The following is a 26,875-nucleotide window of genomic DNA, read 5'->3' on the forward strand; positions in this document are numbered from 1 at the left end:
CATGGAATGAAACAGAAATAAATTAAGACTTTCACCCCTGCTGAGAGGCTCACGAGACCCTGGGTTCCACTCCCTCATCACACAGAATGGCACACACCAAACACACAGCTTCTACTGCTGATGTAAGCAGCAAGCACCCTGCTGATCCTGGGAAGTACTGGCTAGTGCGCATCCATTTCATGACAGTGAGTCCCTGGAGCAGTTTACATCACCTGAACAGGCTTTCCAGCTGGACTTTAAGGTGACAACTGACTGTGTGCTCCTGAGGCACGTAACCAAAGAGAACCCAATGGGTTAGGAATTATTTAAAATGAATTCGCGGGCAACTGTTATTAATTACTGCCTGCTAATGCTTATTTCTCTAGGCAGCTTTTCTTGCTTGCTTTTTTTTTTTTTTTGGTTGGTTGGTTTTTTGGTTTCTCTGTGCAGCCCTGCCTGTCCTGGACTTGCTTTGTAGACCAGGCTGGCCTTGAACTCACAGAGAACCACCTGCCTCTGCTTCCCTGAGCACTGGGATTACAGGCGTGCTCCACCGCGCCTGGCACTTACGCAGTTTCTTAAAAGAGGTCTATATTGCAAACTTTAAGACGTCTGCATGGCTGCTTGCCTCTCCCTGCAGCTTCTCAAGCTCGCCGAGCTCACTCACTGCAGGTGTGACCCAGTCCTTCGGTCACCCCTCAGCTCTCTTGTTTCCCTGTGCGGTCTGCGTCAACCCAGGGAGGTCCGAGTCAACCCAGTCCTGCCTGCCCCGCTCTGCACGTCACAGGACAGCTCTTCCCGCATCCCTCTCCGCCATGTCTGTCTCCTACTCTGCAGCAGCACTCACCGTCCACCCACCCGGCAAACCCTGCTCTCAGGACTGCATCAGCCATTCCAGCAAACCGTCCACCCTTTCTACAGAAGGCTAAGGCCTTCTCCTGTCTCAGTCAAGCACAGACTCAAACAGTGACGTCTCCTCCAGACCTCATTCACCTCGCATCATTAACCACTGAACATTCTCACACTCACAATGTCAGGGAAAAAAAAGACCGCACATGAACCTGCCTATGAGCTGCCAAAGAAAGCAATTACGTGTGGTTACGTATCTTAAATGTCTTCGGGCACAGACATTCAGATTAAAATGATAGCGGCGCCCTGAGCGCCGTACCGTGCGCCCTGAAGTACCATACCTGTGTTCCCACTAGCACACGGACTCTGCCCCAGATACTCACTGAGCTTCCTCGGAAGTGTTCCTTTGCCGTCCGCCTTTAAGCAGAACCTGACGTTAAAGCTGCAAGAGACATGTTTTCAGGCGTCAGCCTGTGAGGCACAGCACTGGGTACCACCCCAACCTCACCCTGCTAACGTAACTATCCCGTGTCCAGCGTGGGTCGAAGAAGCAGCCTCTCCTCCCCAGACACCAAAACCAGTGGGTCCTGAGGGGCTGGTTCACACGGCATGGTGTCCGCACACAGCTGACGCCCTCGCCCTCCAACGTTAGGTCACCCGCAGAATGGCTGCAAACCTCAAACGATGTCAGTAATGCCTTAGTACTCCTCTAGTGCTTAATCATGTCTTGTGTGTCTGTCTGTGTGTACACATATGTGAACACGGGGGAGGAGCTCACCTATCACACACACAGAGGCAGATGTCCTTGGCATCTTCCTCTATCATTCTCGGCCTAATTTTTGAGACCTGGCTTCCTGTTCACTGCAAGTCACTCTACCATGGCCACAGTTCTAAGAGCCTGAGGGCTCTTGCATAAAATGGTCGCGTGTGGGCACACACTGGGTGTCCCACCAGAGGTGTTCTGATTTGGCTGAACTGGCAGCACGCCCCTGACTCCTCGGGAGAAGTGAGTGCAGTATTGCCAGCTGAAGCCTGAACTGCTTGCTTGCTCACCAACAGACAAGGAGCTAGTGTCCCGTAGCCTTTAATGTAATCCAACGGAAAATAAATGCAGACCTCCTGTGTTTGTGGGAGTAAGGCAGGAGGGCCAGGAAAATGCCCTTCTCCCTCTCAGACTCTCCAAATGTTCCCCTCTCTGCTCATGTGTCTCATCGCACCGTAAGCTCCAGCTAAATTTGCTGTGTAAGGACCATGAAAGATGTCCCTCAAGCCAAGCTGCTCTCACTATACAGGAGTCAAGACTCTTTATTAGTTAATTTTTATATTTGTTTTGACATACATGAAAATGTTTTAGTTTTTTTAATACATGAGTTGAATTAAATAAAGGATAACTACAGTACAGTTAAATGAAAATGTAGCCAAAATCGTTAAAATTTCCTAAGCAACACAAAAAAAATTTGATAGAGAACTCAGACACTAAATTTATGAAAAAATGTATATGTGCATGTGTGTGTGTCTGTATAACACACACCCAAAAGACCAACAAAATATTAGAGAAAAGTAATTTTTGTAACATTATATGAAGTCTGAGAATATACTTCTGACCATACTTAATACATTAAAAATCACTCTCATATTAGCTTATAAGCTGCTTACGGAACCTTCTAGCGCTTAGAAACTCAGCTTCCATCGTCTATCCTGTGACGTGGATGTAGGCTGCATTCTCAGAAACTGCCTCAGGGACACTCAGCCCTGCCAGCTCACGCTGTGTACCCTGTACAAGGAGTAAACTGTTAACCACCACAACTACAACGAAACAGAGATCCTTACCAGGAAACTTTGAGAGCGGTCCCAGGCAACGGGCAGAGTTTATTCTCTTGATTTAAAATGCTAGGGTACACTTCAAGGCCAGCATTTACGGTGACAACAGGTCTGGCTCTGGTTTTAAATTTTAAAATAAAGAGGGGGGGAGAGGAAAAAGAGAGAATTTAAACAGTTTGATTAGATTCTCACTCACCGCAGATGTAGTTCAATGATCGTTGCGGCCATTGTACTACCCTACACGTAAACACAAGGTGGCCGACCATCTCGTTTCACCCACAACTAACCTAACCCAGTCCTGCATCTTGGCAACCGTTCATTTCCGGGCCAGGAAGACAATTGGTCTGCCTATCTGACTTCAGCACAGCAAAGCGCAATTGTTAGGAGCTGTACGGCATCCGCCAATTAGAAGGGGCACAGGAGGGATGTGAGAGGCGTGGAGCCCGCGAACAGGACCAGGGAAGGTCTGCAGTGCAGAGAGAAGGCCTACAGACAAAGGCAGACTTCTTAAAGAGAATATCCACAGTACGGCACACACGGTTACGTGTGCGCTTTTAAATGTTTGTTTTTATTGCTTTAGATATGTGTTTGGGAGGAGGGGGTGACAGGAGAGGACATCAGACCCCATGGAGATGGACTTTCAGGCCATCTGAGCTGCCTGACGTGGGTGCTGGGAACAGAACCTGGGTCTTCCGTGTGAGCAGTACACACTACTAGCTGTATTCTTAAAGGCTGAGCCATCTTTCCAGCCCAGGTTCACCTTTAAATCACTTGGAAATTTACCTCCTGCAAGTGTTTCTTTACTAACAATAATTTTTAAACTAAGACACACACTGAGTATTTCTATATTCTGAAAATTCAAAGTGAAATGCTACGGACTCTCAAAGCAAAACTTCTGAGTACCAACAAGATGCCTGAAAAGGATTTTGGACTGTTTCAAGTTTTGAATTTTTATGCTAGAAATGCTTGACTGGTCAGTCTCTGCAAACACCTGAAAACCCATAAAACTCCAAAATCTGGAACACTCCTGGTCTCAAGCACTTCAGATAGTGGATAGTCTGGTAAATAACTGGTAAATACGGTTTTGCAAAATTCACGTGCGCAGCTCTGAGTTTTATATTAAGAAAAACAACAACAACAAAACAAACAAACAAAACAACAGGGGGCCCAGGTCTTCCCTGGAAGCCCATGTTTACATTCTCTGTGGCTGGTGACGCTGGCGGATCGCAGTGACACCTCCTTTACGGCCACAGAACACTGAGGCACGAATACCAGCTTTTTCTTCTAGAAAAATGTAAGCCTCTGTCATCTTACATTCATTCTCGTGGGGGTCTAGGGATAGGGCCTGGTGTTTTATGTACACAAGACGAAGACACACAAAAATGTACTACTCATACGTTTCTGAAGAGAGACTAAAAATGCAGGAGAACAATGAGGGAAAAGTCTGAATACTTTTTAAAAATTTTTTTTAAAAAAAAGTAGCTCTCTGTTCTTTGAGGGTTTCTTGAAAAATCTACTATTTGCAGCAAACCTTGAATAGAACAAATAATTCTATCACTACTTCAAGACAATTAAACTGAAATTCAAATGAGTAGTTAACTTAAAAAAATCCAAATAATTCAGAATACTTCTATATTAAAGACTGTGGAACCTACCTGTATAAGACAGCTCGATCGACACCAAAAGCTCCTACAACTAAGTCTTGAGAGAGGGAAAAACAAGTTAACAATAAAAATATGTTTAAAAATATACATTATTCTCTGACATGCTTAGTTCTCCTGGGCTTTAGGATAATATGCACAAGGCAAAACTACTTCAAAATAGTGAACAAGCTCTCATGGTCAGTTAAGACTCTCATCCAGGTAAACACGGAAGTGTTTGGGCTGAGAGACGCCTCGGTGCTTGAGCACTGGGCACAGGGGCGCACGTGTTTACAATCCCAGCATGCCCTAGAAGAAGGACTTCTCGAAGCAACCAGGCCAAGCTATGCAGCAGCATACGGAGCTTGTTTCAAATAAGGTGGGAAGGCGAGATCAAACACACGTTCTCTAACCTGCTCGTGCGCGCAGAACCACACATACAAACACCGGCACAGCACCCTGCACACAGACACACAGTGCAGGCCTTTCAGCCTGAGGAAATGTTTGCAGACACACAACAAAATTAAACATACAGATACAAACTCCAGAATACAAGGTAAAATAAGGGATGACACAGTTACTTGTTGGAATGGCGAACATGGAATTCATGTTTTAAAATAATGAATCTTTCTGATATCTTAAGGGAATAAAATACACAATGCTGTCTGCAGTGCTTATAAAGCCTGGTGCCATTTTGTTAAATTAAAAATAGGTATCTCTATCTGACACATGCATAATACAAACACACACACATGCATATATGAGACTGGAGAGGTATCTCCAGAGGTAGCTGAGAGCACTGGCTGCTCCTCCCGAAGACCCAGGCTCAGATCCAACACACACACATGGTAACACTCGATTGTCTGTAACTACAGTGAGGCCCTGACACGCTCTTCCGGCTCCTGCAGGCCCTGACCACCTGATGCACAAACATAGATGCAGGTAAAGCACCCACACATATAAAATAATAAAAACCCCCATGCACTGTATGTTTTACATATGCATGTAACATATATGTATACTCATATGTGCGTATGCATATAAATGAATGAATGAGCTTGGCACCCACCCGTAACCACAGCTACTCAAAAGGCGAGGGGAGGAGGACTACACAGCAAAACCCTGCCTCACACGAACAGAGTAGAAGTGCACCGGGGGAAATGGGAGGAAGGTTTTGTTACAGTAAGCTCTGTAATGTGCGCACAGCCGAGCCTGAAATAACACCGGCTCAGACAAGCTCCCTGTCTTATTTCTAAACAACAAATCACACAGGTTTTCCTAAACTTCACTTCATGTACAGAAAGGGTCCACTATAAGGCTCACGGGGTGTGAGAATCTCGGCGACAGTCTCTAAGCAGATTAATGCAGTGGGCGAGTCACTGCTGCTTTCAGTCACTTTTCACATCCCCAGGTGGCCGTATCGTGACCCCATTTAACCTCCATTCCACACAACTGTTACTGGGAAATTTCCGTAAGATGGGATTTTGTTTCGTTTTGTTTTGCATTGTTTTTAAGTGGGAGTGATTGGTCCAGGCGAGGCAGACTGCTCTGTGAGTGAAGTGCATGAAGTGAGGGCTGGAACTTGTGTCCTCCCGCGCCCACGCCAGAGAGTGTGCTAGCGGGAGAGAAGGGAGAGCCCCGGAGCTCGCTCAACCAGCTCAGCCAAATCTACGAGCTCCAGGGATGGCCCGGTCTGAACTATAAAGTGACAGAGGGAGACACTAGACACCACCTCTGGCCTCCATAGGCAGGTACATGCAATGCATACATGTATGCACACACACTCACACTCATACACACACACACACACACACACACACACACACACACACACACACACACCAATGACTGCACCAGTACTTAAAAATACTAGCTTGTTAAAAAGCAATGGATGCCATTTTAAAAACTTGGGATGTACATTTGGCTTTTGTTGGTGGCTTCTGTAATTTTTTTTTCTGATACTTTATTATAAGCTTTAATGCAACGAATGAGACTGTGTGTTTCGTACTGGACTCTCTCATCAAACGGGGCGCTCCTCCTCTTCCTTCCTGTTAGTGATGACAGCAGAGCCTGCACCAGTATTGAACCGTTAACAGAATGGCGGGCAAGAAAAGAATAACTAATTCTCTGGGGGCTGAAAATGCCTAGAACCACGTGTGTTTGTAGGGGAGTACCTGGATATCCATTTCTGTCTACATCTGTAGCTCCCTTCATTGAGTAGCCGAAGCTTGGTGGCATGCCCTGAGCAGCCCACTGGCCCTCAAGGATCTGAGATGGCACCGAGTTCAAGCCTGTTGACCGTCCATTGAAGATGTAAACAAGCCCCTTCTTATCTGTGCCGCCGTAGGGAGCAGCAATTGCGATATCTGTGAGAAGATGAGCAAGAGAGGAACGGATGAGGAAGGTGGGTCTGGATGGCCGGAAGAGGTTCTCGGCACTAACGTTACTCATACGACCCTTCCGGCAGAGTCACAGTCTAGGCTGGCATGGCAGCACACACCTGCCATCCCAGCACTCAAGAGACTAACACAGGAGGATGCTGAGTTCAAGGTCAGCCCGGGCCAAAGAGTGAGACTCTCAAGACAGGAAACAAACTCTAATTCAAGAAAAACTGCAAAAATGACATGTGGAGGCAGATGCTCTCGGCCGGACCTTGAACAAGAGACATCACCTTTCTGGACCTAGCACTTCACCTTAAATTGCAGATGAAGGTAAGGACTCATGCAAACACAGTTCATTCTGACTCTTCCTTCTAGTTCATTCATGAGTTTCATCTTGCAAATTAAAATCTAGCTCATAAATCTCAAAGTTCTGGCTTAGTCTTGCTCTTTTATACTGAAACAACATAAAATGTTAAAATTTTAATTCTTTAAAACAACTCTAAATGGTACTGTATGGTAATAGTGGCCACTCCTACCTTAATAATAAATTAATGTAATATAATATAGTATAGTATAACATAACATAATATAACATAATATAATATAATATAATACAATACAATACAATACAATACAATATAATATAATATACCAATTTCTCCTCTCTGAGATGCTACCAGCCTGAAGAGACATGCATGTCTCTTTGGCTTATACTGGCCACTTGGTACCAAATTGCTTCAACGTCCTTATTAAACCACCTCTGCCTCCTCAGTGGCCAAACATGCACGGACTGCCCATCCCATCTGTGAGACCACCAGAGCCGGGAATACCTCAAATACCATGGAAAGAATAACTTCCTGCATTTATACACTCTATGGCACGCCGAGTTCCTTAGAAATGTGTGTAGGTGACTACCCTCCTTTTTTGCTGGTTGTTGTTTTCCTGGAGACTGCGCTTCTCTGTGGACAGTTCCCTGTGCCTCTCAAGCACTGCGATCCAAGGGTGTGCACCACCACAGCCGGCTGTGGTTAGAAGCCTCCGATTTTCAGCACCTAGGAGACTACCTGCTGTCCGCAAGCCCTAAGAATGTCACTCTTCATAAATATGCAACAAGCCCGAAAAATGCCACCTTAAAAAATATCTACTTGCATTATGTAAACAGTCCTTTTAAATCCCGGCACTCAAGAGGCAGAGGCAGGTGGATCTCTGTGAATTTGATGCCAGCCTGGTCTACAGAGTGAGTCCAGGACAGCCAAGGCAAAAAACCCTGTCTCAAAAAAACTGGAATAACCTCTGGGACAGAGCAGGAAGCCTGGGAGACAGCACCCAGCCACAACGCAAGGGGCCCTTAATTTTACACAGGGTAGAAAATCAAATACAGTTTTCTCTCTTATCTCACGGTTTTTATCACCTGTAAGTAATGATTTGACCTGACCTACAGTGGTCATTCCATAACTTGTCATGAGCTTTAAGTTCTTTTATGATTTAAAAAAAAAAAAGATTTAAGACTATTTTAGGAAGCAAAATATACGTTAGGCTGGTTGTTCACTAAATGTGAGCTCCTCTGTGGTCATTCAGGTCGGTGTGTGATACACACCGCCCACAAGGCCGGAGAGGCCGCCTTTTCTATTTCACTCGACAGCCAGCCATCTGTACTATCGAATTTCTCAAATTTTCTCCTTAATGACTTTCTATATTTGGGGGGGAGGGGTGCCCAAATACATTGCTGATTATTCAAACAAACGAACAATTATTCTCTCCTTACTATTCTTCTACAAAAATCCTTGTAAACTATATTTTATGTATCTAACTTTTAATCTGTGTTTCAGGCTTTGGAAAAGAGCTGTGACGTGAAAGCCAACTTTTGTTTTTAAAGGCTCCTGAACTGTTGAAATGGGACTACTCTAACTGACACCCTTTACAAGTCCCCACGACAAGACGTACAACCTTTTCCAGGATTTCACAGCACCATAAAGCTCCGACTATAAAAGCGTTAGTGGAATCTCATTCTTGGGAGCTATTTTTCACTTGGAGCCAGACGGACAGTAGAGGGCACTGGAAGGCAGCAGGCTGCAGAGGGCTCCCTGGGAATGAGGCCTCCTTTCCAAAGTTGATCATCTGACATTGTAGCTCACAAAAGCCAAATTTTGAAATCTTTTGCTCATTTTTTTGGGGGGGAAGCAATTTGTTTTTAAATATTGTGTCAGTGATGTGCTCTCCTCAGGCAGGAGGTCCCCTCACAAACGTGTCTATAGGTGGAGATTTGGGGACTTTTTCAGGTGACTCAGAAAGTCACTTGGATCTTACCATTAAAGCCATCCTGGTCCAGGTCTCCCAGAGGAGCTATAGCACTTCCAAACCTGGCGAAAACCTCAAATCCATTCAGCTTCGTGGTCTGGAAGTCTCCTGATGCTCTCTGCAGGCACACGGAGACCTGGCCCACCTCTTGGAGTTTTCCATCAGAGCCTCGGTCCATGAACAGAGGAGCTCCAATGAACACATCTGCATAACTGAGAGAAGAGAGCGTCCTCGCACAAAATCACACTCCACCTCGCAGTCAGCATTTCCCTCAATTTTCGATTTTATGTGTGTGGGGACGTTTTGTTGGTTGTTTGGTTGGTTGGTTGGTTTGGGTTTTTTGAGGCAGAGTTTTTCTGTGTGGCCCTGGCTGTCCTGGAACTCACTCTGACCACCAGGCTGGCCTCGAACTCACAGAGATCCGCCTGCCTCTGCTGGGATTAAAGGTGTGCACCATCACCACAGTGGATGGGTGTCTTGCCCTCATGTATGCTGTGTACCATGTGTGCCTGGTGCCCGTGTGTGCTTGGTGCCCGTGTGCGCCTGCTATGCACGGAGCACTCTCTCCAGCCCACATCAGTACATTCTTACTAAAACTCCTTTCATTCACTCTCCACTCCCCTTTTAAGCCTCTTGCGGCTGCGTGGCTCAATGGCAGGGCTTTCATACAGTTACAGTGCCATGGTTTAAGGCATGGTTTTCTGCCTAAGGGTCTTGGGTCAAATATCAGACGCCCTGAATATCAAATGCTTACAACTCAAAACAACAGCAAAATTACAGTGACTAGGCAGCAACGAAATGATTTTACAGTTGGGGGCTACCACACATTAGGAGTTTTAACGTGTCACGTGTTAGGAAGATTGAGAACCACTGTGTTAGAGCTATTTTAAAACTTAGAAACAACTCAGAGGCTTTCTCATATTCATGACTAGGGAGCATCAAATTGCTTTTTTAGAGTAACAGGAGATTAACAGGAAGGAGACAAAGAAACAGAAGAAATACTGTTTAGTTTCAGTCAAACACTTATAAACACAGAGAAAAACAGTTTCGGGAAACATTTTTTTAAAACTTACTCATCCCCATTAATGTCAGTGGCAGCTACAGAAAATCCAAAATATGCAGCCATCTGAAGAAGAAGATGGAACAAAACATTTACACTTCAGCCAGCCAGATCAGCGGCTTACATTTACACCTCATAGAAAGGCTCATCACCTTCATTGTTCCAGAGCCTCCATCATGAGGCTTCTCAGCGTCTCCTCCTCTCTCAAAGCCTACCACAGCCCAGCAAAAAGGCTCCTGGATACAAAGCTAAGGGCTTGTTTTCTCTCTGCCTACTGTGAAACTTTAGTGGTATCTCTGCTGATACCACCCTGTAACTTAATTCCCTGACACACACAGACAAGAATATTATAAGACATCTATACTCATTCAGAATGCCTCCTACCAAACTTTACCGAAGAATCTTTATGTTGGGGTTCGACTGCATATACACCATCAATAATTCACAACTGCGCACACACCATCAGGAATACACAACTGCGTACACACCATCAGTAACAGACACTGAGTACACACCATCAGTAACAGACACTGAGTACACACCATCAGTAACACACAACTGAGTACACACCATCAGTAACAGACACTGAGTACACACCATCAGTAACACACAACTGCGCACACACCATCAGTAACACACAACTGAGAATACACCATCAGTAACACACAACTGCGTACACACCATCAGTAACACACAACTGAGAATACACCATCAATAATTCACAACTGCGTACACACCATCAGTAACACACAACTGAGAATACACCATCAATAATTCACAACTGCGTACACACCATCAGTAACACACAACTGAGAATACACCATCAGTAACACACAACTGCGTACACACCATCAGTAACACATAACTGAGAATACACCATCAATAATTCACAACTGAGTACACACCATCAGTAACACACAACTGCGTACACACCATCAGTAACAGACACTGAGTACACACCATCAGTAACACACAACTGCGTACACACCATCAGTAACACACAACTGCGTACACACCATCAGTAACACACAACTGCGTACACACCATCAGGAACACACAACTGAGAATACACCATCAGTAACACACAACTGAGTACACACCATCAGTAACACATAACTGAGAATACACCATCAGTAACACACAACTGAGAATACACCATCAGTAACACACAACTGTGTACACACCATCAGTAACACATAACTGAGAATACACCATCAGTAACACACACATCTGTGTTGTGCTTTTTGGCATCTAATAACACTAACACACACAGGTCATTCTAATTTTTTCCCCTTTGTTTGGGGTAAGGGGTTAGAACTCGCTCTGTAGACCCGTCTGGCCTCCAATGCTCAGAGATCCACCTGCCTCTGCCTCCCTAGTTCTGGGATTAAAAATGTCACAGGTCATTCTTTAAGGAAACTTTAATGACATCATAGGGAAATATTACATTTTCATGTATGTACAATTTTACTTTCATGTTTTTTTTAAATAGCAAACAAAAACAAGCTATAATATGGCAAGATAAAAAGATTTGCTGAATCAAAATTTTTTGTTTAAAAACAAAGGTAAAATATCAAAAGCCAGCTGGGCAGTGGTGGCACACACCTTTAATCCCAACAATCAGGAGGCAGAGGCAGGTGGATGTCTAAGTTTGAGGCTAGACTGGTCTTCACAGTGAGTTCCAGGACAGCCAGGAGGATATAGAGAAACCACCGCCTCGGAAAAACAAAACCAAAGCCTGAAGCCTGTGTGATCGGACCCTCTTCAGCCTGCGACAGCTTACGATGTTCAGGGCTTTAATATCTCTACTTTTAATACCTTCCTACATTTTTTTCAGTCAATTCTTATAATAGGGTGTGACATTTTAATAGCATACCTGTTCACCAGTGAAATTGTATAAGGACGACATGTTTTTCCCATCGTAAATATAAACCTATGGAGGAAAGCAAAAGCAAGTGAAAGACAGTGAAGGTAATGACAGCTCCAGATTCAGGGTGAACGTGTCTGTGGAGACATGTGCAGGGGGCAGGGTGTGTGTCTGTGTGTGGAGACCGGAGGTCCACGCTGAGCGTGCTTGTGTGAGGCAGTCCCTTTCTAAGCCGGGAGGGCGGCCATTAGCATGCTGGCCGACCGTGAGCTCCGGTAGCACCTGTCTCACCTCACCCACAGCACAGTGGCTGCAGTGTGGCAGGCCTGCACGCTCACGCACGCTGGTGATCCAAAGAGAGGCCCCATGCCAGGGAGGCAGAACTCTCCATCTTCTGACCATAACCCCAGCCCCTGCCCTGGTGTTCAAAAACAACACTTTTAACTCCTACCATTCCCAAAGTCCTCGCTGCTCTTGGAACTCCTGACACAAAATCTGGGGGGAAGAAAAAGTCAAACCTTAATTACTCATTCTTAAGACAAACACTGGAATTTACAGATGTAGGTACTCTGCCAGAGAGCTTTAAATTTTATTAATCCAGTAGAAAATGAACTAGATATTCTTTAATTGATGTTGCATACAAAAAAACCTACCTTGCATTTTACATTATAAAAACATAATTTGTAAGTCATAAAACATTATTAAAAACTCAAATATGTCAGGCCTGGTGGCACACACCTTTAATGCCAACCCTCGGGAGGCAGAAGCAGGAGGACCTCTGTGGAGGCAGGCAGATTAAGCTTGAGGGCAACCTTGTCTACAGAATGAGTTCAAGGCCAGCCAGGAACTCAAATACAAGCAAGTAAGCTCTAAGTCATTTGCCATCTTATGAAATGGGGATGGAAAGATCAAGTACTATAGCAAGTACAAAAAAAAAAAAAAAAAAGTAAACAGAAATGAGGCTGGTGCCACGGGCAGAAGCCACGGCCATTCCATCGTGTCCTGCCAGGCGAAGCCATGCCGCCTCCTCCCAACGCTCTCTTCCTTCTGTGTATTCCATAGCAAGGGCCTCACACCGCTGAAATTCCCAGTGCCTTGTATTTCAGATGCTTATATGGAGAGGGTTAACAGTAGCCCGAGCTCTTCCTACCTTCAACGCCATCGCCATTGAAGTCTCCCACAGCCACGGAGTAACCTGGACAGAAACAGAAGGCGAGACACTTGCTGTGCCTTCCCTTCTAGGGGTAAAGAATCCATATGCACGTGACAAGAAAGAAAGGAAAGAAAGGAAAAAAGGAAGAAAGAAAGAGAAAGAAAGAGGAAGGAAGGAAGGAAGGAAGGAAGGAAGGAAGGAAGGAAGGAAGGAAGGAAGGAAGGAAGGAAGGGCTGGAGAGATGGCTCACATCCAGCAGCTCTGGCTGCTCTTCCAAAGGTCCTAAATTCAATTCCCAGCAACCACATAGCAGCTCACAACCACCTGCAGTGATATCTAGTGCCCTCTTCTGGCATGCAGGTGTACATGCAGACAGAACACTATACTAAATTAATTAGTTAATTAAAACCCTGAAGGCAGCGAGTCGGTTAAATACTCAGAAAAGGCATCCCTATTCGGAAAATAAGACAAAAGGAGTGTTAACAGCAGTATTAACAGCAATCTGCAGTTTGCCCAGAAGGCACAAGGAATAACAGATTCTCAGTCAGGGAGCCCCACTTCTGTGGTGTGACTTGTTTCCATAAATAAGAGAGAAACTTAAAGAGCGAGAACCAACAGTGACACATCCCCAAACCAAAGCCTGTAGTCAGGCAGCGCGAGCAAGCGGCCTGGCCTCTGGACCCCAGCGTTATTAGTGATGAGGTGTGAGCGGGGATGGTGTGTCCCGTAGACTCGTGGGAATTACATGAGCTGCGCAAAGACTACCCAGACAACGCCCGGAAGAGGGGCATCATCTCACGGTTACCTGTTAACTAGCAGTGTTATAGAGCAGTAAGCGCCTCCTCAGCTTTAGTTACTGAATTATGGCATAACCTCGGCATGCAATGCCCATCGATGCCACATGCCCCTCAGATGGCTTTATTAAAAATTAATCTACTTCACATAATTTTTTTTTTACCTAACGTAGTATGTGCAAACTAGCAGGGCAAATATGCCACAACCCCATACCATCAGTCTGTAGTTTGCGCTTACTTACCCAAATAACTGTCATCAAAAATTGCCTGTGCAGTCCGTGTCGCTAGCTGGTTGTTGTATTTGATGCTGTAGACGTTGGGGTCGTACTTAGATATGATCTCTGCCACTTGGTCGGAAATGAGCTGGCCTGTGGAGGAGGGCACACAGGAGCGTGTGAGGCGAGGAGAACACAGGTCCTGCTAGACACCCACAACCACGTGTGTGTGTGTGTGTGTGTGTGTGTAGAGAGAGAGAGAGGGAGAGCTTACCTAAAAACAATTCTCTGTGAATCGAGACTTTTAGTTGTATATTTCAGGCCAATTATATAAACATGGCATCAATGTACAACAGATGTGTCTTAAAGCAGCAGAATCGCCAAGTCTGGCCTCGTTCACAGTGGTTTCTCAGGAATACCATCTCCCTTGCCTACGCCATCGGGCACAAGGCATTAATGAAAAGAAGAACAAACCCAAGCTTGTGTGTTTCGTCTTCTGACCCTAACCCCAGTGCTGGGGCTGAAGCTGGGCCTGGTAAACACTCAGGAGCTACACACCCTAGGCTGTAAACACAGCTGTCAGAGCTGCCACCGCGAACCAGAGAGCAGCACTTCAAGCTTCCTTTCTGCACTTTAAGCTGCTGCTTTTGTTCTGTAGCAGTAAAACTCTACATTTTCTATTTCTTCCTTCAGTATAATTTGAAATACTTCACAGGCATATGAGTGGCCAAGTACTCAGTTGAAAAATGTGAACCTACCTTGCCAATAAAAGCTGCCAGGACCACCAAGAAGTACTCTGTCAGCCTACATCAAACCACAGAGCAGAAGAGATAAGACAGCGAGCTGGGACACAGAAACCAGCGTGCTAAACATTCAGATACTAGTGCACATATTAAATATATATCATAATTAAATCCCAGCTGCTGGCTCCCTTGTTTCAGCAGTACACAGTAACTTTTTTGAAAGGAATTCAGGAATTTAAGACCTTCATTTAACATGGAAACATTGTTTCTGAAGATATGGGCTACTCTGTACATTCTGAATGAAACACTGGCAGAAACAGGGCTTGCTTTCAGTTAGGAAAGAGGTGCTTCTCAACTCCATTTATTATGACTACTTAAGATAAAATTTCCAGTGATCATCGAGAAATATTCTGCTAAAGAAAAACCATTTTAGTTTCTCATAAACCTTGAAATATGTGGCTTCAGAGGGGAAATTTCAGTAAGGACACGAAAATTTTTTAAGCCCATTACAAACTTGTTAGTGCATGATGGAGTCTTGAAATTTTTTTTCTTGCTACAGGCAAGATATTTTTTCCTCTAACTTTACATTCTACATTTATTGCTGCCATTGTTGCCTCGGGTGTTGTTTTTTTACTTTGAAGCAGTCTTGCTGGGTTGCCAGTGTAGCTCTGAACTTGCAAACCCTCTGCCTCAGCCTCCTGAGTGTTGGGATTATGGGATGTGCCATCTCCCAGTCCCAGGAAGCTCTTGTTTTAATCAATGTATTTTTGCAACTTCTCACAGGAAGGGTTAACATTATCAACTTGCTATTCAAAGTGTTTAGGCAGCTGACAAAAAAAGATACTGAAGTGAACAAAAAAGTTTTAAAGAAGCATACTTAAGAAAGTTTGTCTGTAAAAATGCTGCTGAAATTTTTACTTAGATAAACTAAAAACTGTTTGAGTTTGAAGAGCATGTCAGCTTAATTAGGAATAGAACCCTGCTCATGAGAGTTTTTCACCATGTTGAACTGCCTCAGCTTCACTTGGCACCGACAGACAAAAAAAACAAAAAAACAAAACGATGGCAACCAGATATGTTTCCCAGCTTTTACATAATTAAACTAATTTTGTAACAAAATTCCTATTAATAGCTTTTGTGAAAAAAAATTCAGTTGAAAAGAAAACTGTAATATTCTGTAAATTCCCATAAGTGGAAGTTTCAAGTGTGCGTGTGTGTGTGTGTGTGTGATAGTGAATGTGTGTATGTGGGTGTTCTGAGCGTGTGTAAGTGTATATGTGTGTGTGAATGCGTTTGTATGAATGTGTGTATTTGTATTGTGTGCAGGAGTTTTGAGTGTATGTGTGTAAGTGTGTGTGTGTGTGTGAGTGCATGTGTGTGTTGTGCATGATGTAAGTAAGGGAGGTGTAGATGTGGGAACAAATCTGTCGTCAGCTCATGTGGGTTCCAGGGATGAACTGAAGTCGCCAGGCTTGGTGGCAAGCTCCTTTGCTGTATGAGCCAGTTTTGCCTTCCCTGGGAACTTTTGTGTTGTCATAGTTGCCTATCATGTACTGCGGAAATTTTCTGCCTTCCCCAACTCTCACTGTGCAATGTTTCTGAAGGAGGGAATATTTTAAGTCAAAGAATATCAAAATGAACAGACTGCTTCACTCCATTTTCATTAAAACATGATAATTATGAAAAAAACTGAAGTCAGGACCACGTATCTTTAAACCCAGCTGAGTCAGTAAAGAAGATCCGAATCTATCTTAAATGAGAACTTACTTTAGTAAAATCAATGCTGAATCCTCCTTGACAAAATCCCTGTCCATCAGCATCTATATTTTCTAAAATAAAAAGATTGGAAATATACACAAAACCCAAAACAAGCAAATAACACAGAACAAAGCATGAAATGAATGCACTGTGGTTGGACCCAAGACCTCTCTGAATGACTGACTCGGGACATGTCCGCCAGGACCAGCTCCTCAGCCCAGACACCGAGATGGAGGGTGGAGGGTGTGACCAGTCACCCGGGACAGCTGAGATCTTTTTTCCATAGACAGAAGCCCACTATGTAACCCAGACTAGCGTCACATTCAGGCTCCCCCCCCACCTCTGAGTGCTAGGATATTAAGGCATGCGTCACCAGAGCTGGACTAAACGCCTTCCTGCAAATACAGCTCCAGAAAAATTATAGCTTCTGTCACGAAACATCAATCACTGTGAGTATGCAAAGCAAATACATAGCTTAAAATCTCTCAAAAAAAAAAATCATGGCATGCAATGCGCTCTATAATGTACGTTCTCTATTCAGCGGTGAACATTATCCACACAGAGCAGTGAGGCTCCGGCTGCAAATGGAAGCCTTCTCTCTGAAGTGCTTCCTCCTTCAGGGAACCTCACAGTTGCCAGCAGGGAGATCTACACTGCCCCAATATATTTCCTACATGAGTATTTTATAGACGATGCAGCTGAAACACTCGATGGCAGCTGTTGGTGCACGCCTTTAAGCAGCACTCAGAAGGACCTTTGTGAGTTCAAGGACAGTCTGGTCTACATAGCGAGTTCCAGGACAGCCAGGGCTATTTCAAGAGACCCTGTCTAAAAAATAAAAACAAAAACAAACAAACAAACACAACAAAAAACTACAAATAACACGGTGCAGATTTTCAGACAATTGAGAAGTCCAAACTTAATGTTCCAGGAAGGGTAAAACAAGCAACTGTTCTTGCAGCTGTACTCACGGGAGTCTCATTTAAACATGGCTCCCAGAGTGTCTTTCAACCACAGAAGTCAATAATTTGCTTTTTTGTAACTGTTCCTTCTTTTGTAAGTCTTAGGAAAAGCAACCAATTCTGAACTAAGTAACTTACCACTCAATTAAAACTAACTTCATACTATATGACTCAGGCAGTCTTCACAGATGGACATGTGGCCACTGCTAAGGCCAAGTATGGTCAAGGAAACTGTCTTCAAAGCCAGAAGCAACCGCAAACAATAAAGAAGTAACAAGGAAGCAAGCAGTGAAGCTCTTTATTCAGGCAGGTCATGTGAAAAGCAAAATCAATGACTCGGCAGCCAACCAAAACAAAACAAAACAACAGCACCCCAGCACAAGCATACACAAAGAGGTCAGCATGTGACCTCTCAAAATGGGAGTCATGGTGTTCTGGACCATACAGTTTACAGAAGGATGAATAAAATGAAGAATGTCAAATGGTGCTGGGGTAAAAACTGTGGTCAGCATGTAATACATGAAAGAAGAAAGCAGAAAAATAAAAAATAAACAAATCAAATGGTACCTGGAAAATGCCTGGTCAGGAAGTGTGCAAGCAGTAACCACTGCTGTGTTAAAGGAATTGCTGTCAGCGGAATCTGGGGCCATGACCCAGGTTTTCACACTCTCGCTCCTTATCCTCATCCGCTCTGGGTAAACCGCCCTTTTCTCATCTGGAGTCTGCGGTATCTCAGAGTTCAGAGGTGTGGACACACTTCTGTACTATCACCTGGTTGTCTTTTCTGCCATTTCCTCTGCCTCTGTGTTTTATGACGCTTTTCTTTGAGATGTTTTAGTTAAATTCGAAATCCATAAACCCTTTCTGATAAGAGCCAGGCGTTGACGAGTTTCAGGAAACGGGGGCCATATAGCGTGTCAACTCCAGAATGACTCAACTTTCTCTAAGTGTATAAGCAAATGGGTGTGGCATTCTGTAACGCCAGCACTCAGGGAGGCAGAAAAAGGCAGATCTCTGTGAGTTCAAGGCCAGCCTGGTCTACAAAGTAAGTCCAGGACAGCCAAGGCTAAATAGAGAAACCCTGTCTCAAAGAAGCAGGAGAGGAAGAAGAGGAGGAGGAGGAGGAGGAGAAAGAAAGAAAGAAAGAACAAAAGAAAGAAAAAAAAGGAAGGAAGGAAAAAATAAAGAAAGGAAGGAAGGGAAACACAGGTCCCATCACTAAAATGCTCTTTTTAGAAGCAGCTGAAGTGGAAAGTACGTTCTCTGGTAAGCAACACAAGGAAAGAATTCTTCTGGACTACGGTAGACCTAGGTCTGGTTATAGTTCAGGAGTGAAAGCGCTTAACGAAATGAGAGCCTGGGCCCAACACCTAGCACCGAAGGGAAAAAATGACAACCTGGGTTTAAATCATGGTATGCAATGGTTGACCATTCAGTACCATCAAATATAGGCAGGGAAATGCTCCAGCGGATGAGCCTCACTTTCGGCACTTCTCGAGTGCGAACAAAGGTAACTGCTGTGCGTGTGTGTGTGTGTGTGTGTGTGTGTAAGCCTGTGTGTCCACACAAGTCTGTAGGCATGCGTGAGTGTGTACCTGCATGTGTTCCATATCAGCTTTACTGACACAGAATGATGAGCTCTCTCTCATAGCTACAAAGTTCTATTTTCAAAATGAGCGCGTTTCTGAAATACGGGCATCAAAAATGCCAAAGTAGTCCTTACGTCCTGTACATGCTGGCCACGACCCAAACACCCACCCAAAGGCAGCGACACGGATGGTACCAAGCGCTGGGATGCCGCGCTGTCTCCGGCGCCCTGCGCAGGGCCTGCTCTCCACACAGGCACCATTCCTTTGCTTACTTCCCCATTACAACAACTGGCATGACCAAGTGTCCAACTAAGAAGTGATTGTTTAATAAAAAATTTGCAATTCCCCGAAAACCCAAGCACTTAGACGCTGGAAGACTGCGTCACTCCTTTGACCTGAGGTTATATGCCAGCTAACACGGAATCAACAGCTCTAACGGGAAGAGTCTTAAGTGGTGTGATTTTGCTAATTAATTCTGCCTGCTCAACTATCTGAGCATCATAAAAGGTACCAGGGAGACTACATGGAGTTCCCCATTTGTTGGCACAATTTTGCTGGTCACTGTTTCATTACTCACTGTTAATCATGTTCTGAAGTTACTATTTGGGAAACTGCTCTAAATAAACGATTCATTAAAAAAAATTGGTAGCATGTAGGATTTGATCCTACCCACGTAGTATCAAATGTCGCATCTATCTTAAATGTAGATGGAACATCCTGCAGAATGTGCTCATAGACAAGGCAAGACTGCATTCGTACAATCTGTTTGTTTGTTTTTCAAGACAGGGTTTCTCTGTGTAGCTCTGGGTGTCTAGAACTCACTCTGTAGACCAGGCTGGCCTTGAACTCACAGAGATCCACCTGTCTCTGCTTCCCCATGTGCTGGGATTAAAAGCTTGCACCATCACAGCCTGGCTTGGACAACCTAGTTGTATGTCTTTGATATAAAGAGGCTGTAAACTTAGGGCCAATCCAATAAAAAGTGGGCTTCACAAAAGGTCTGTGATCCCCAGTGGAAGAAAGACATGTGGAGAAAGGAGAAACCAAAGTGACCCCTGCTTGAAATCACCAGGGTATTAACTGACACTGGAATTTCAGCTAGCCTCAGGGAAAAGCCTGAGGGATAACCAACAGACAGGAGCTACAACTAACGTTAGTTGAAATTCCAATGAAACCAAAGCCTGGCAAATTTAGACACAGGCACCAAAACACTAGCTTCACCTTCCTGTGCCAACTCTGGTCACAGAAACATCTTTTTTAACATTATTCATCTACACCCATGTTTCTCAAACTTTGGAATCCAACAAAACCACCTTATAGAGCTTGTAAAAAAGCTGGTGCCAGGCCTGACATAGTGACTCTGATTCTTCAACTGTGATGCCCAGTTCTCCTTGAGAGAAGCTCACATGAGTATGTCTTCACTAACTGTGACTGGAAACAACAGATTTCCAAAATCAGGTATTAATTATCAGGAACCAAGGCTGTCCAAACTGAGCTCTTAGAAACAAGAAAGATGATTAATTCACATCTGCAATTTCTTTGTATGAGCAGAATTACTTTTCATTTTGCTCTGTCTCCCTCACAATGGCTACACATTTTGACACACAAGCACACGAACACACATACTGCATGCCACACAGCAGGCTCCTGGGGTCTCTCGCTAAGCGCAGGGGCTGCTTGTCACACCTACTTGACCTGCACGGAGCATACTCAACAGTCCTTGTTCCGTCCTGAAGAAAGCAAGTGCCGACCGGCTCTCTCTCCTGCTTCATCTCGGTCCTCCAGTGGTACAACGGAGCACAGGCCTGAAATTCAAAGGTTTAGTCCATTACACAAGAATCCTCTGAAAAATTAATAATCCCGATATCCACGCTACCTCAGACTACTGAAAAATTCAAACCTCGTCTCTCCCTCATCACAGGAGCAAATAAAGGTTGTAAAAAGAAGTGGGTTTTTTTTTTGTTGTTTGTTTTTTGTTTGTTTGTTTTTAGATCCTTCTCTCACTTCAAAGCCTTTTAGGCAAAGTCAGGGGTGGACTTTTCTGAAGACTACACTTGTAGTCCACAATTCGTGTTTCCAGCAGTCAGCAAAGCTCTTGTGTCAAGTAACACTGTTTCCAGGTGCCGTGAGCTGAGCTGAAGGTCACAGACTGAGTCAACTTTTGGAAGAAATCACATCCTCACGCTTGTAGGAGATACCCCTAAGTTACACAGCAAGCAGTAAGAGCAGCAAAAATTCCCTGCAGGGCTTCTCCTCTGTACTTTCCAAAGATCTGATCTCAACGCCACGTAGAAGCCGTAAAATAATGAGTGTTCTAGTGACACAGAAGACTTGCAAAAATTCAACAATTTAAGCTGCTAGAAGAAAGCTCATATTTCTAAAATAACCTTTTAAGAGAAACCTGACCTTAGACTATTTCCTATCCACTCATGAAGCTAAAAACAGGAGCTGTTACTTCTCTGCATGTCCCCGACTGCCCAGGGTAGACAAGCACTTTCTGCTTGGTTTTGCTTCATACACCTTTCTGCCCCTGACACCCCTTCTCACGTCAGCTCTAAGGCCTATTGTGTGACATGTTCTCTTTAAAAAACAGAAACATTAGGGGAGAATAGTCGCTTGAGTCCCAGGGGTGGAATACGGGGCTGCTTCAGACTGTCTACAGCAGCTGGCTGTGATTTGTTCTCAGGCAGGGGAGTGACTCTGCCAGATGCACACAGTTTACTTCTGGAATTCTGGGGACTCTTGAGAGGGTAGTTAAACGCCAGTGCCCTAAGAGGTGTGTTTGCTGTTTGCTCCTGTTGCTGTTTGCTGTTTGGCATTATCCTGACAAGGAAGATCAAATTTGCCCCAAAGAACTCTACATCCCTAATCAGCAGAAAGTAGTCTAATGATATTGACACCCCCTTCCCTTCTCGTCTTTCCCTCCTACTTAGTGTTGGGGGGTTGTGGATGAGGTGGTATAGGGAGATAGGAAAAAGAACCCAAAGAAGTAGCCAAAAGTCTGGCTACCGTCCTCGAATGTCCTCCTGAAGCCTCAACTCTTTAACAGATGTTTTCCTAATAATTCTTCATCATCATATGACAAAATGGTAAGTAAAAATAAAATAATTGAAGAGGAATCTCTGAGAAAATGAAATTAAAAATGAACACTGAATGAAAGGAGATGGCTGAATAAAAATTAACAAACACTCTCTCAGTAGAAGGCACATAACACTAGGTACTGACTGAAATGACCTGGTATATGAAAGAAATAAACCCACAAACATGTGTCATTGGCATATTTATGATAGAGATAACACAGGAAGACAACCTATACCCTGTGCTGGCTAACTTTTATGTCAACTTGACACAGGCTAGAGTCATTTTGGAAACAAAAACATTAACTGAAAAAAAAAAAGCCTCCACCGAATTAGCATGTGGGGCATTTTATTCATTGTCTATTGCTGTGGGAGGTCACCCCTGGGCTGTAGCCCAGAGTGCTGTGAGAAGCCGTCAGACACAACCCAGGAAGCCGCACTCCTCCACAGCCTGTGCTTCAGCTCCTGCATCTCGTTCTTTGCCTGACTTCTCGGATCATGGACTCTAAGGGGGACTGTGACAGAAACGAGTCTCCCCCTGAAGCTGCGTTTGGTCATCGTGCTTTTTATCACACCAACACAACCCCTAACTACAAAAAAGCGCCTGATTTTAGTGATACTTGCATGCCAGTTTGGTTAAATTCAGAGATAGAAAGCCACTTGTTTCCATCAAGACAGGGAAATACTGAGCCCCGAAGAACTGCTATGCAGAACAGGTGGTAGCTAGGGCGTGAGAGGAAGCTGAGAGAGGAGAGGAGCAATGAGCATGAGGAGGGGTGGTAGCTCCCTGCACGGCAGATAACGAAGACGGAGATCTATCAACAGATGCATTTTGGAGGTGGATATATTTTTATAGGAATCACTAATAGAGTAGGAAGCCACGCCTCTCAGCAAGTTGGAGAAGTCATTCAAGGATAAGCTACTTCTGCTGTCTGTTCGTGCCCCTTGAGAGCGGGTGAAAAGAATCCCACTTTGACCACACTCATTCAGAGTATTTCATCAGTCAGACAAATAAGAACGGTAGATAGATAATACAGGAAGGTCCCTGTACATGCGGCCATCCTTTAGCTAGAGATGTTGATTTGGAGATTACGATGCACAGATTTTAAAAGAAGCCTCTAGGCCAATGGTTTAGTTAGAGAAAACAATGGAGCCTTTAGCAGAGCTTGAAAACAGCTCAGCACTTAGGAAGTTGGTAGAAAAAGAAGCACTACCAGAGACATTTAAGGAGAGAGCCGGGGGGGGGGGGGGGAGACAACATGAGCGTGCAGTGTCACATTAACCAAGATGAAAAAGACTGAGCCTGGCATGGAGGCACACACCTGTCATCTCAGAGCATGGGAGGGAAAGGCTGAAGACTGTCGGTTCAAGACAGCCCAGTTACAGAGTGAGAGCTATGTAGCCAGCGTTTGCTGCTTTGTGGGTCCCTAACTCTCTTCCACCCTTCCAACCCCTGAACACTAGGTAGGAGAGAAAGAAGGATGAGGGGCAGGAGAGTCGTTATCATGAGACCACTTCCTGCTGGTTAAGGGCCCTGGGTTCTTTGGGGGCAGGGCTGATCTTCACTGATGGATATTCTTCTCCTCCTCTCTTTGTAGTCAATCACTTGATAAACCGCAACCAACATCCACCAGTGGCTCTTCATTTATAAACCCTCTCAAGAGCCCCCAGAATTCCAAACGTCATGCACTGGCAGAAACACTCTGCAGCTGGCAGAATCACACCCCTGCTAGAGCATGAGGGAAATCATAGTCAGCTGCTGTGGACAGTCTGAAGTAGCCTCATATTCCACACCTGGGATTAAAACAGAAACCAATATCCCCATAAAATTTCCGTGTTTTTAAAGAAAGCAAAAATTCTCACTACAAGCTTGTCTCAAAATGGGGGTTGGGGGACCTAAAAAGTGTGTAGGGAGGAGGGAAGGTGGCAGAAATGGCTCAGAGAAGGCTCACGACTTAGGGGCACTAGCTGCTCTTCCAGAGGAACCAGGGTAAGTCCCCGCCCTCCACATGGCAGCTCACAGCTGTCTGTAAAGGCAGTAACAGGGGATCTTCTTCTGGCCTCAGCACTACATGCACGTAGTGCAGAGACAGACAAGCTAGCAAAGCACCCATACATAGAAAATAAAATTATTCTGATTTTTCTTAAAGGTGTATGCAGCTGGCAGGCACTACTACGATGAGCAAGCATGTGGTGGAGAGATGAAAGAGAAACGGCGTGGATTTGTACACAAAGAGAGGCAGAACTGGAGATGCAAGGGCAGTGAGGAACGGCCCAGTGTGAGCAGGCTGCACGGCCACCTGGGGCCATGCTGATGTCCTGGCCATGCTGCCGCCAAGGGCCATGTCTGTGTGCAGGGGTCTGTATGGTGCGGATGTCCCGGCTCCTGTTACCACCAAAGGCCATGCAGACATGTTGATGTCTGAGGGCTGTGCTGAGCACGCCCTGCCCCTCGCCGGACACTGCACGTTGGCACCAGCAGTGACATGGGAGCAGCAGACCTGGGCAGAGCCGGCAGGCTGACCAGCTCAGCCACCATCCAGGCCCATGTTCAGGGATTTGAGATGGCCCACCCTAAAATCTACCCCAACTGTGAACTGCTGAAGAGCGTGGAGGAGCTAGTCCTGCGGAACCAAAGCTACAGGGTCTCCATGACCCAGAGCAACACGGGTATCCAGGAGGTGTGTCGGCAGGGTCCAGCACTGGTGGCCAGAGGCCGGGAAGCAGAACAAGGTTCATGACAATGAACCTTTGCAAGTAAAGCTGTCTGGGCATTCTGTGGGACACATCACCACACACTACAGCTTCCATGGAGGGATTCTTTATTTTATTTTATTTTATTTTATTTTATTTTATTTTTAATTTTTATTGTCTTTTGCAGGGGAGGTTACAAGCATGGAGGGCAGCTATGGAAATGAGTGGCATTGAGGTATATGATGTGAAATTCACATAGAGAAAATGAAGAATTATGCAAACAAATAAATAAATAAATAAGAAAGTGGGGGGGGAGGACAGGGGTTGTCTTTTTTCAGTGGTGCCAAAGAACAAGAAAGATAAGATCTAAATAGCCAATAACAAAATTGGCAGCATACATTTCTTTAAAAAATGACGCAGCAGTAAAATTTCAGTAATCTTGAAGTCAGAGTGACGAGATCTTGCCTCCTCATGCCTGTCTCAGATTACTAGGAGGAGAACATTAGAAATGGAGATGGTTCGTGTTAAAAGGACATTTTAAACTACTGCTTAAGCAGAGGAAGAGGGCAGAAGGAAAGACAAGAGGGTCGTTTACAGTTTTGCTTTGTTTTGTTTTTTTAAGTGTGAAAGCATTTGATTAGCCAAAGGTATTTTATTCCCAAACATGACAGACAGAAAGAAACTGACGGCGACTACCAAATGGAGCAGGAATAAATGAAGAGGGTGGGCAGGAACGCAGAAGCGGCAGCAGCCTGGTCTCGGGAGGGAAGAGTGAGAGCATGCTCGGAGAGACAGCCTTTGATCAGAGCTCTGATTTCATTACGCCCTGTCCCACTGGACAGACCAAATCTCACTACCAACTTGACCATACACAACTTCCTGTGTGCCCCATAAACCGGCCCCACTCACCTGAGGTAGAATCTGAGGACTTACCAAGATTTTGTCCTGCTTTGACCTCACCGAGGCGCCAAACCACTGGTGGGACTTAAACTCCAGTGGGTCATCTTTGGCAAAATCTCGATTACCTGGAAAGGAATGTTGTGAGTGGTCAGAAACCAGACAGACTGCTCTTCGTACAGAGGATTCATCTCTGTCCAGCCGGGTTTAGAAGAGTGTACCTTTTGGGGGGTAGGGACACATGCCCTTAGTCCTAGCACATGGGAGGCAAATGGATCTCTGTGAGTTCAAAGCCAACCTGGTCTACACAGTGAGTTCTAGGATGGCCAGGGCTGCATGGCGAGCCCTGCCTCAAAAAAACAAAACACGACAAAAAGTGTTGTCCCTCTGACTAGTCAAACACTTTGACCACGTTGCAGTTGCTCGTGTCTTTCACATAGAAGTGTGGTGGGCATAGAGATGGCTCAGAGCTTACGTCCTTGCTGCTCTTACCGAGAACTGGGGCCCAGGACCATCTGGCAGCCTACAACCATGTGTAACTCCAGTCCCAGGACACCCTTTTCTGATGTCCCTGCACGTACACGGTGCACAGACATACATACAGGGAAAACACTCATACACATATTATTAAACCCAAATCTTTAAGAAAAAAGAAAGAAAGAAAGAAAATTCCTGTCAGTGTCTCAGGTTTGCTATTCCCACCATCGGTTACCACACCACAGACGTGGGGAGTGATTGTAAGCCCGGCTTTCCAGGTAAGCTCTTTAAGTTGTTAAATAATCATGACTGTGTGTTCCCAGGCATTCCTGCACAGCATAAAGACGTGCATGAATATCAAAGCACATGAATTTCTTAGGAAAGGCAATGGGTGGCGAAGTAAAGCTGAATGTAAAGATGGGCCGCCAAGAAAGACCTCTGCTAATACTCTGGCTTCCATCCTAAAGAACGCTGTCATGAGCATAAAGCATAAGCTTTCATCCACAAATAACTAAGATACGCTAAAAGTATCACTAAAATGCTCATGCACCGTTTGTCCTCCAAGCAATAATCAGGGAGCGTAGATCTCTGTACCAGTCACCTTGAGTGTTCTACAGCACC

General features: G+C 44.8%; 1 protein-coding gene across 1 annotated transcript in view; it reads right to left on the reverse strand.

Moving 5' to 3' along the window:
- Positions 1 to 26,875, reverse strand: part of Itgav (integrin subunit alpha V) — a 66,766-nt gene that overhangs the window by 19,788 nt on the left and 20,103 nt on the right. Inside the window, exons 3-16 of the mRNA XM_021654451.2 lie at positions 25,814 to 25,905; positions 20,800 to 20,914; positions 16,568 to 16,629; positions 14,816 to 14,861; positions 14,085 to 14,210; positions 13,046 to 13,090; positions 12,347 to 12,390; positions 11,905 to 11,961; positions 10,042 to 10,094; positions 8,978 to 9,180; positions 6,464 to 6,655; positions 4,305 to 4,350; positions 2,659 to 2,766; positions 1,212 to 1,270 (exon numbers count right to left, since the gene is read on the reverse strand). Of these exons, the coding sequence (XP_021510126.1) occupies positions 1,212 to 1,270; positions 2,659 to 2,766; positions 4,305 to 4,350; positions 6,464 to 6,655; positions 8,978 to 9,180; positions 10,042 to 10,094; positions 11,905 to 11,961; positions 12,347 to 12,390; positions 13,046 to 13,090; positions 14,085 to 14,210; positions 14,816 to 14,861; positions 16,568 to 16,629; positions 20,800 to 20,914; positions 25,814 to 25,905 (1,248 nt within the window). The remainder of the gene's footprint in view (positions 1 to 1,211; positions 1,271 to 2,658; positions 2,767 to 4,304; positions 4,351 to 6,463; positions 6,656 to 8,977; positions 9,181 to 10,041; positions 10,095 to 11,904; positions 11,962 to 12,346; positions 12,391 to 13,045; positions 13,091 to 14,084; positions 14,211 to 14,815; positions 14,862 to 16,567; positions 16,630 to 20,799; positions 20,915 to 25,813; positions 25,906 to 26,875) is intronic.

Source organism: Meriones unguiculatus, chromosome 8 (genome assembly GCF_030254825.1).
Source record: "Meriones unguiculatus strain TT.TT164.6M chromosome 8, Bangor_MerUng_6.1, whole genome shotgun sequence".
NCBI classification, from domain to species: domain Eukaryota; kingdom Metazoa; phylum Chordata; class Mammalia; order Rodentia; family Muridae; genus Meriones; species Meriones unguiculatus.